General features: G+C 44.9%; 1 protein-coding gene across 1 annotated transcript; it reads right to left on the bottom strand.

The window, feature by feature from the left end:
* Positions 1 to 5,428: 5,428 nt before the first annotated feature.
* Positions 5,429 to 7,935, bottom strand: LOC115121634 (stromal cell-derived factor 2-like). Its single transcript, XM_029650743.2, has 3 exons — positions 7,688 to 7,935; positions 6,295 to 6,491; positions 5,429 to 6,119 (listed from the first exon to the last, which is right to left on the bottom strand). The coding sequence occupies exons 1-3, from the start codon at positions 7,932 to 7,934 to the stop codon at positions 5,835 to 5,837; spliced, it is 729 nt and encodes a 242-aa protein (XP_029506603.2). The 5' UTR covers position 7,935; the 3' UTR covers positions 5,429 to 5,834.
* Between the last annotated feature and the right edge of the window lie 3,322 nt (positions 7,936 to 11,257).

Genomic DNA, 11,257 nt, shown 5'->3' with positions numbered 1-11,257 from the left:
ACTTACGGTCGGATGCCAAGCGCTTGCCACAGCAGACGTTGACGCAAACGGTCAGGATGCTCTCGATGGTGCAGCTGTAGAACTTTTTGAGGATCTGAGGACCCAGGAAAATCTTTTCAGTCTCCTGAGGGGGAATAGGCTTTGTTGTGCCCTCTTCACAATTATCTTGGTGTGTTTGGACCTTGATAGTTTGTTGGTTATTTGGACATCAAGGAACTTGAAACTCTCGACCCGCTCCATTACAACCCTGTCGATGTTAATGGAGGCCTGTTCGGCCTTCCCTTTCCTATAGTCCACGATCAGCTCCTTTGTCTTGCTCACATTGAGGGAGATCGTTGTCGGTGATCAGGCCTACCACTGTTGTGCCGTCAGCAAACTTGATGGTGTTGATGGTGTTGGAGTCGTGATTGGCCACACAGTTTTGGGTGAACAAGGAGTACAGGAGGGGACTAATGGCCCCCAGTGTTGAGGATCAGCGTGGCAGATATGTTGTTGCCTACCCTTACCACCTGGGGGTGGCCCGTCAGGAAGTCCAGGATCCAGTTGCAGAGGGAGGTGTTGAGTCCCAGGGTCCATGAATATCTCTGTGTTTATGTGTTTATCATACCTCCACCTACATTGTGCTCTCTCTCTTTGGGTGTTCTCCAGGTCTATGCTCCTTTTCTCTCCTGGTTCACTGATCCGTTTGGAGGGTCAACCTATGTTGCGACGCTGTCATATCACAGATTACGGAGATTCCGGTGTGGGGGGGGGGGGAATTTTTGTTGTACTGAGCTGTTTGTGTGACACCACTACTCCAGCGTTGGAACCGATCATCTGCTACAGCCTGATTGGAGGGCTGCTCCTCCACTCTATTCTCTCTCTACTTCAGGAAGAGGTTTTCCTAGCCCTCATATCCCAACCTCCGGGGAATCCCATTTACACCACTCAGCCGCCAGACGCTGCTGATACCTATGGTAATGTTACAGCTGACCCAGGCACAACAGCTACCAGAGAGAACCCCGGAGAAAGCTAGTAGCACCACATATCAGTGCAGCAGCCTAGTGGTTAGAGCGTTGGACTAGTAACCGCAAGGTTGCAAGTTCAAACCCCCGAGCTGACAAGGTACAAATCTGTCGTTCTGCCCCTGAACAGGCAGTTAACCCACTGTTCGTAGGCCATCATTGAAAATAAGAATTTGTTCTTAACTGACTTGCCTGGTTAAATAAAGTAAAAATAAAAAAAACAACAGGAGCAAATATTTTGTATGAATCTTTAGCTCCGCCCACCACTCCCTCCACACTGATCCAGGATCAGCCCTGTGTTATTGAGCCAGCAGAGACAACTCATAGAGATAGATAGAGGACTCCATGGAGGGTTTCCACCATTTTAAATGAGTCAACTGGATGGGGATTCTTATGAGATGGGAGCAATTAGCCAATGATCTGAGCATCGTCTCATCAAATCGGGTTGCCTGCCAGTGGTTAGTAATTGGCTTTATGCTATATCACTACCATCTAGTGGCCACAATAAATTAATGACACACAAGATTTGGTTCAGGACTCCAGCACTGTTGGAGATGGTAAAACACCAATACTAGCTTTACACTTTTTCAAACACAAAAGAAGAAGAACGTTGACTACTTTAAAACTTAGATAGCCTCAATGGTGCTGCAGTTACGGCAGCCGGCGAGAGCATAGCAGCTTTGGTTGAGCTGTGTACCAAGAGAGAGCAGAAGGTTTTTTCTGCCACGACGGGAGTAGAACATAGTTGAGTTTGGGGGTTGTTTTTTTTCTCCCTGTGTGTCGGCCACTGCTCATTCTCTCAAAATGTTGGCGCCCGGAGAACACGTGTTTCAGACGTGAGCAGGACGATTATGAGAGGGAGTTACGCCGAGGCCGCAAGCAAAGTCAGGAGAAGAGGAATGTTGGGAAAGGGGCACAGAAAGGGGTATTTCTGAGGAGAAATGGAGGGGGAAGAGGAAGATGAGGAGAAATGGAGGGGGAAGAGGAAGATGAGGAGAAATGGAGGGGAAGAGGAAGATGAGGGGAAATGGAGGGGAAGAGGAAGATGAGGAGAAATGGAGGGGGAAGAGGAAGATGAGGAGAAATGGAGGGGGAAGAGGAAGATGAGGAGAAATGGAGGGGGAAGAGGAAGATGAGGGGAAATGGAGGGGGAAGAGGAAGATGAGGTTGAAGAGAATGAGAAAGGCACAAGTTAGATTTGAATTGGTAGAATAGGGCGATGAAAATGGAGATGGAGTTGTTGGAGGAGATTGGTGTCAAGTGCAAACGGAATGAGCCGTGAGCCAGACTTGAGTTCTGGACGTGGAAGTGAATGAGGATGAGTTAAATAAGGTGGAAGGCGTGGTGAAGAACTCGGCACCTGAGCCTCAATGGACATGAGAAGAATCTGGTCCAGACATTTTCTGAGAAAGTGGATCTTTGAGTTTTGGCGGATCCATTTGTGGTTTCAGGGTGGGTGGGAAAGGAGTTGGGTGCAGTTGAATCAGTGAAGGTAACCTAGGTAACCTGTAGTGGACTTGTGATATTTGTTTTTGTTTCTTCTGACCTGAGGGAGCGGGCGCTTCTTGTCAAGCAACTTGCGTCAGTTTTTTACTTTGCTCTCCATTGAAAGGAGTTTTCTGGGGTAGTGTGAAGTGTGGAGGTGGAGCCATTGAAGTTGACGATTCCTGGTGTTTGTGATGCCTGTCGTTTGGTGCGACACAGCCCCTGTGATGAGCGTGGTGAAACCGAGGAGTCACTATCAGGCCTTTTGAGTCAGAGTCTCTACCAGACAAAGTCATGTTAGGATACATCAGTTATCATCAAATCAAAACAAATGTATTTATAAAGCCCTTCGTACATCAGCTGATATCTCAAAGTGTTGTACAGAAACCCAGCCTAAAACCCCAAACAGCAAGCAATGCAGGTGTAGAAGCAGTTATCCTGCTGGAGCTTCTGTTCCGAATCCACTGCAGTGTTTCAGGTGCCACGTTTATAGTCGTGTCACAGCGGTGTGTAGGTCGGAGTGTCCAAGATGTGGAGGAGCGGTGTGCAGGAGGGCATTGGGATAGAGGATTGTGTCGTTTCAGTGGATAAAGTTTGTGTGTGTCATGTCAACAGCAGGGGTGTCCATGTTGCTGGGGATAAGAAGTGTCCAGTGAGAGAGAGAGACGCAGGTTGAGGTGGCTAGAGTCAGAGTAGTGCAGAAGGTGTCGTATGCTGAGGGACTGAAGAAGGTAGAGGAGGATGGGGTCCTGGGTTAGGGGTCCTGGGTGAGGGATCCTGAGAGGATGCCTGTGAATAGTAGATCTGTGCCAGCACAGAGGAATAGGCCAATGAGTGATACACTATATATACAAAAGTATGTGGACACACCTTCAAATTAGTGGATTCGGCTATTTCAGCCACACCTATTGCTGAAAGGTGTATAAAATCAAGCACACAGCCAATCAATCTCCATATACAAACATTGGCAGTAGAATGGCCTTACTGACTTTCAACGTGGCAATGTCATAGGATGCCACCTTTCCAACAAGTAAGTTCATCAAATTTCTGCCCTGCTATAGATGCCCCGGTCAACTGTAAGTGATGTTATTGTGAAGTGGAATTATCTATTAGCAACAACGGCCCAGCCGCGAAGTGGTAGGCCACACAAGCTCACAGAACAGGATCGGCGAGTGCTGAAGAGCGTTGCACGTAAAATTCATCTGTCCTCAGTTGCAACACTCACCCGAGTTCCAAACTGCCTCTGGAGGCAACGTCAGCACAATAACTGTTCGTTTGGAGCTTCTTGAAATGGGTTTACATGGCCGAGCAGCCACACACAAGTCTAAGATCACCAATGCGCAATGCCGAGAGTCGGCTGGAGTGATGTAAAGCTCGCCGCCATTGGACTCTGGAGCAGTGGAAACACGTTCTCTGGAGTGATGAATTACGTTTCACCATCTGGCAGTCCGACGGAGGAATCTGGATTTCGCAGATGCCAGGAGAACTCTATCTGTACCAATGCATAGTGCCAACTGTAAAGTTTGGTGGAGGAGGAAGGATGGTCTGGGGCTGTTTTTCATGGTTCGGGCTAAGCCCCTTAGTTCCAGTGAAGGGACATATATTAATGTTACAGCATACAATGACATTCTAGACGATTCTGTGCTTCCAACTTTGTGGGGGAAGGCCTTTTCCTGTTTCAGCATAACAATGCCCCTGTGCACAAAGTGAGGTCCATACAGAAATGGTTTGTCGAGATCGGTGTGGAAGAACTTGACTGGCCTGCACAGAGCCCTGACCTTAACCCTATCAAACACCTTAGGGATGAATCTGAACGCCGACTGCGAGCCAGGCCTAGTCGCCCAACATCAGTGCCCGACCTCCCTAATGCTCTTGTGGCTGAATGGAAGCAAGTCCCCGCAGCAATGTTCCAACATCTAGTGGAAAACCTTCCCAGAAGAATGGAGGCTGTTTTGCAGCAACTCCATATTCATGCCCTTGATTTTGGTATGAGATGTTTGTGGACAGCTGCTTGACTTACTTTTGCTCATGTGTGTGTATATGCTTCAGCAAGATTGGCTTCTTAGTGTTCAAAGCAATGGTTATCAACTGTACCGCAGAAATGGAATGTAAATCACAGAGAAAAGATGTCATGGTGGCAGCTGCAGAGAAGTATTTGGGTGTATGAGATTTGACTTCAGAAGAGTTACAGGGTGTGTGGTGCCCTATCCTCCCAGGGCATTGGCATGGTGCAGGAACAGATAGGGTCAAAGTAATGGAACGGGGTAGTGTTTTAATTGATTGTAGGGTTAGTTGGGTGTTTTTTAATTGGATTTCTTCATAGCCTCTGCCCGGTTATTAAACATGATAAATGACCTGAATAGAGTATATGTCTTGATTGTCTCATTTCTTCTGAGTCCTAATGTAACCTCCAACTGATTCTCATTCATCTAATGCTCCTAATATGAGCCAGTAATCATCCCCATTGATCCTGGTTGGGTAATGAGAATGTGTCCGTGTCCTCCTGCAACGCGTCTGAAATGGCCCCCTATTCCCTATTTAGTGCCCTACTTTTGAGCAGAGGCTTGTGGGTAAACACAGTGTACAAAGCATTAGGAACACCTGCTCTTTCCATGACAGACTGACCAGGTGAAAGATATGATCCCTTATTGATGTCACCTGTTAAATCCACTTTATTTAACTAGGCAAGTCAGTTAAGAACAAATTCTTATTTACAATGACGGGCCTACCCCGGGCCAAAGCCTAACGACGCTGAGCCAATGGTGCGCCTCCCTATGACAATCTCCAATCACGGCCAGATGTGATACAGCCTGGAACCTAAACCAGGGTCTGTAGTGACGCCTCTAGCACTACGATACAGTGCCTTAGACCGCTGCACCAATCAGTGTAGATTAAGGAGAGGAGACGGGTTTAAAAAAAAAGATTTTTAAGCCTTGAGATGGATTGTGTATCTGTGTGTACAAGTCTTTTTTATTTATTTACAATAACAGCCATACATAAACAAAGTAAACACATTTCAACAAACATCAATGACATCACACCTGCTGCGACCCACATGTTTTCATCGCAGCCATAGACATCATGTACATCTCACAACCACACCCCCTAAGTGTGCCATTCAGAGGGTGAACGGACAAGACAAAATATTTCAGTGGCTTTGAACAGGGTATGATAGTAGGTGGGGTTGCAAGTCAATATTAGGAAGTTATTAATAATGTTTTGTACACTCAGTGTATATTATGTAATAGGGAATAGGGTTCATTTCAGATGTAACCTAGGTGTGACATTGTGTGATGTCTGATGATGTCATCAGAGCGCGTCGTGGTGCAGTGTTTGATGACGTCATCAGAACTCTTCGTGATTGTGTCTCAGCGGCTCCTGGCTGGGCTGAATGAAGACACCCTCCATAGCCTTCCAGTAGTTGTTCTGGTTAGCAGTGCCCATGCCGTGCACCTCCCTCTGCCCTCGGATGGGGTGGCCGAACTGCTCACCCGTCACGGTCAGGAAGGCGTCGGTGCCGACGTGTCTGAAGCGCACCGCCTCGTCCCGCTCCCAGATGGAGCCGTCACACTGCACCTTCCACACGTCCAGGTCATCCCCCTCGCCGTTCTCGCCGAACGCACTCACCTCCTAAAAGGTTGCCGGACAGCATTGAGGGTTAGTGTCTGTGCGTGTCTGTCTGTCTGTCTGTGTGTTACCTGGTTACAGGACGGTGACTAGCTAAAATAGCGTGTGTGTTGTATTACCTGACTATTGACAGCAGCCACCTAGGTGGGTGTGTGTGTATTCCCACTGCCTCTCTTACCTGGTTGTTGGACAGCGGCGAGCTGAAGTGGTGTGTGTGGAGGTTACGTCCCGTGGTCATGTGCGTGATGCGGATGGCCTGCCCACACTGGATGGGCACGCCGCGTTGGCAGGTCCCGTTGGGCTTCCCCCGAATCCTCCAGTAACTGTTGGCGTCATCTGCACTCTCCACGCCCGTCACAGACTGCTGTCCACTGCCTACAGTTTAACAAGGAGACAACAGCTTTACCTCAACCGCCATCTTGTCTTCATTCCCCTCTTCCTAGCCAGAGAGGTGGTGGGTAATCATTTGTGGAACGTTCCAACAGAAATCTGTTACAAAAACAAGGTTGCCAACAAAACAGCATACAAAAGTAGCACGAACAATTCACCTAGCTGACGAAAAGGCATCAACTCACCAAGTAGCTTACTCATAATGTTTGTCTATAGGCTACCAGAGTTAGGACATTTTTCAGAATAAACGTTGGGAGTGAAAAACGTAATGAAATAGCCCATGCCCTTCCCAGTATCTTATTCTGCCGCTATACAAGTTCCACAAATTATACCCCCCCCCCCCCCCCAGAGAGGTATCAGTTCATATAGAAGACTACAGGGTAGTGTTGTGTGTCTTGTATAGTATACAGCTTCCATCTAGCCTACCTGTTCAGGGAACAGTCAAGTAGAGCTTCAAAGCCTAAATGTGTAGCCTCAAGAACACAAAAGTAGCACTTGGTTTGAATAATTGAGGTCAGTTTTAATTCCACTCAATGACACGAAATGGCTGGCTACACCTGTAATAGTGTACAGTGTTACAGTTAAATTCCTCCTCCTTTGGGTTCTGTTGTGTATTAGACTACAGTACACCCGTGTCCGGTGCAACTGACACCTCTCTGGGGATGGCAAGATTTGCATGAACAGCGAAGCTTACACTAGGCTAGACCTCCTACTACCTTCTATGTCTCGATCAGTGGTTAAAAAAAGAAGAAATGTATCCAATAGCCACACTTGAACGTAAGCACCTGCTTATTGTGTTGCTATAAAAATGTTATACGTTGGATTGATGGGATCCATTGTTGCAACAGTGTTCCCACTCGATTGTGTTCCACTTGATTGAGACACCGTAGCGAGCTCGAGTCTCGACTAATCTAGGTCGACTGCACATAAATAGCGGTCAGAGACTAACAGAGTGTATGGTTATTATATACTCATTTAAACGCTTTATACATTTAGCTTAAATCTCTCCTTTTGACCTGTAGTTATGATATGTGGACCAACCGGTTTATTGCTTGCTATAGGTTGGGCTTGGATGTATGTGTTCCTTGATTGAAACACACCAATATTCTGATTTAACGACATTGATTCTTGGTCAATCGCCTAACTGAACTTTGGGATGAAGGTTTATGATGATGGCTTACCTGAGCCGTATTTGACATCATGAGAGTGCAGCCGAACGTTGTGTCTCGTGTTCAGCAATTTCACAAGTGAACCGCAGGTGACATAGTTGAACTCGGACTCCCGACCCTGGCATTTGGACCACAAAAGAACGACCAACAACGATTTGATGAAGCCGCGAAGAGCGTGAATTAATCCCATGTTTGTGTCTATGCGGACATAACCGAGAGCGAGAGGATGTGAAGCTGGAGGACAGGCACTTTCAAACATAAATGCTGATGTAAACCAATCAGAGCTTGACAAGTCCCTGAACACGGAAGTAAAGGATAACACACGCTGTTCTGTGATTGGTTGAAGTACTTGTGACGTCACGTATATTGATAATACGTTTGGAAGGCGGAAATGAAAAGATTGTTAGAAAACTACTGAGGATACAACACAATATTGCCTTTTGTCAGAGGAAAACAACACACGATTGTCATGTTGTTAAAGACTCTAGCGCTCAAGCCATAGATGGTTCTCTCTGCTACCGAACGGCAAGCGGTACCGGTGCACCAGGTTTGGAACCAACAGGACCCTGAACAGCTTCTTACCCCCAAGCCATGGGACTGCTAAACAAGGCTGCTTTCACTGACTCTGTGCACACACACTAGACTGCTACCTATATGTACTGTACATAGTTACCTCAATTACCTCGTACCCCTGCACATTAACTAGGTACTGGTACTCCCTGTATATAGCCATGTTATTACCTCGTACCCCTGCACATTAATTAGGTACTGGTAGTCCCTGTATATAGCCATGTTATTACCTCGTACCCCTGCACATTAACTAGGTACTGGTACTCCCTGTATATAGCCATGTTATTGTTATTTGTTATTCAGTGTGTGTTTATTCCTCATGTCACTATTTCTATGTTTTTATCTAAGTCTGCCTTGTTGGAAACTGACCCGGAAGTAAGCATTTAGTCTACGTCTGTTGTTAACCAAGCATGTGACAAATCAAATGTTTACATAAAAATAAAATGTTTTATTTAGTAGGTAATCAAAGACCCCTTGATATTACTTGGGTTTATATTTAAAAAAAAAAAAAAAAAAATTGGAGTATTTTTATGTGGCCATTTTACACGGACCCCATTGGCCAACCATATCATTCAATGACTTCTCTTTCCTCCATATGCATTATATAAAAGTGGACATGTAAAAATAAATGATACTTTCACCTGCTTTGTGCTTTCAGGTCAATGATATTAAGGAGAGGAGGAGACAGGAAAAGAAGGTACGGAGAGAAACCCCACTTCAGAAGATTGTGATCTCAAATTGATCAACATATGGCCCTTATACAGTATATATACACACACACACACACACACACACACACACACCCAGTCCTTTCTGTAAACCTATGAATTAAAAAGCACTATTTGGAGTCAGGTTACTATTTATTACATGTCCCAGAATCTGTCCTTAAGTAGAATGACTTCATGGGACGTTTCATTCCCAGGCCGACCTATCGTGTCCCAGAGAAAGGGATGACGATCCTTCCCAGTTTCTGGGAGAGGTATATCTCCCTCCTGGTCTGTCTGTTAAGGCTGGACAGGGCGGCCTGGAGGATTCCCCTCAGAGTCGTAGTGGTAGAGTCCGAACCCCGGGAGCCGCTGCTCACTGGAGGGAGACGGCCTGTGTACCTGTGATGAGGGGTCTGGCCAAGCTTCTGTGAAAATAGGAGGAGAAATCCATGATCTATTATGTAGCCTAACTACACAGTCCAGTTTAAATCAGGAGTCACCAACCGTCCTCCTGGAGAGCTACTGGATGTGCCAGCTTCTGCTCCAGCCCTATACAAGCACCTGATTCAGCCAATCCCGGTTCTAAGGAGCAGATGATGAGTTAGAATCAGGTGTGTTAGATTAGGGCTGGAATGCACCGCACACACACACACACACACACACACACCTGATTGGGATTGACATGAAGGTCTGAAAAGCACATTCTTTTTAAAATATATTTTTTAATGATCATTTGCAAGAAAATGTGAATGAGCTATTAACACGCTGAGATGCCACATACAGTATTGTCTGCCTGTCAGGGGAAGAAGCAGAAAAATACTGGAATGATTTGTAATTTGGTTGTTATCAGTTTCAACAATTTGTAAGTCGCTCTGGATAAGAGCGTCTGCTAAATGACTTAAATGTAAATGTAAACATATCTCAGAGAAGGCTCAACTTGCCCAACTGCCATAACTACCACACATTAATCTGTCTTTCACTCTGGACTTTTACATTCATTATGGGTCGTTCAACCAATTAGGTGCATTTTGAGTAGTGTAATTTGTGGGAAAAAAAACGTTTTATTTCACCAAATTTTTACTTTCTGCAAGCACAGGAAATTCAGCACACTGGATTTTACACTATGATTTCACTATTAGATGTTCATTGTTTCTTTAGATAAAAAAAAAAAAGGAATAGTTTCACCCTATTAAAACGAGAGTTCAGTTTCATTAACAAGGTTGACCTAAATATTAGGGACATATTGTGTTTTTAAAATGAACATTAAACACAAATCACATGCAACAAATTATATTTTCACAAATGACTTTGTCAAAGCAACAAAAAAGCTAGGGCTTTACAATGAATGTGAAAACTTCAATAAACGTTGGGGTGAAGTAGGTTAAATAGTAAAAGTCACAGAGGATGGACATTTTAAAATGCTGAATTTTGGCTCTAGCAAGTCTTTATTCATATATAAAACAAAATGTGATTTATTGAATTTTCCATCTGGTCTATTTTAAATGGTACTTCATTTAATATAGCAGGTCTTTTAAAAATGCAATATTTGTGCAAAATTTCTCATAACGCTAACAAAGGGACGCAAAGGCATTCAATTCGCGGATATGGAATGACCCATATACTCTCGAAGAATAGAACTTCTAAATACCTCAGGAGTTTAATTCAACAGTCCCCATCAGAACCCAACATATAAGCTTGTTTTACTCCAATGTTTGTAAACGATGTAAATCTAAACAAACACTATATTACCTCCAGAAATGGTATAATGTTGATATCATAGATGGTCAGTCCTTGCATCCATAGCTCTGTCTATGAATTAGAGTGGTTACATTTCTCCAGGCCCGTCCCTCAGCTTTTCTTTTTTTTTATACCAAAACAGACACACGCGGCGGCGTTGACCAATCAGATCAAATGATGACATAAAGAACCGTTGTGTTGAAATGCCTGATGTTTATTAACAGTGAGAATCGCAGAATGGTGAACTTAACTAAACGACTGAGAGTTTGACTGTGTGATATTAGATTGCTTCTTGTGTAAATATTTTCTGTCTGGATTTTAATGATTTGTATGTCAGGATATTGTTTCAATGATCGATTCTAGTTTAAATGTCAATCCCTACACACACACACACGGGCGCACTTACCTTTTTGTTGAAAAGCTCAGGGTTAATGTATTTTGCCTTTGCATCGGCATGGGTGTCAAAGGCAGTCTTATTCAGCCAGTCCTGTTGCTCCATCCTCAGAATGGTTGACGACTGCTCCTCTGGTACCTCTTTCATGTTTCCTGTGCACTGATTGGTCGAGGG

This window comes from Oncorhynchus nerka, linkage group LG13 (assembly GCF_034236695.1).
Source record: "Oncorhynchus nerka isolate Pitt River linkage group LG13, Oner_Uvic_2.0, whole genome shotgun sequence".
Lineage (NCBI taxonomy): Eukaryota > Metazoa > Chordata > Actinopteri > Salmoniformes > Salmonidae > Oncorhynchus > Oncorhynchus nerka.
This window is presented reverse-complemented; position numbering and strand designations above follow the sequence as displayed.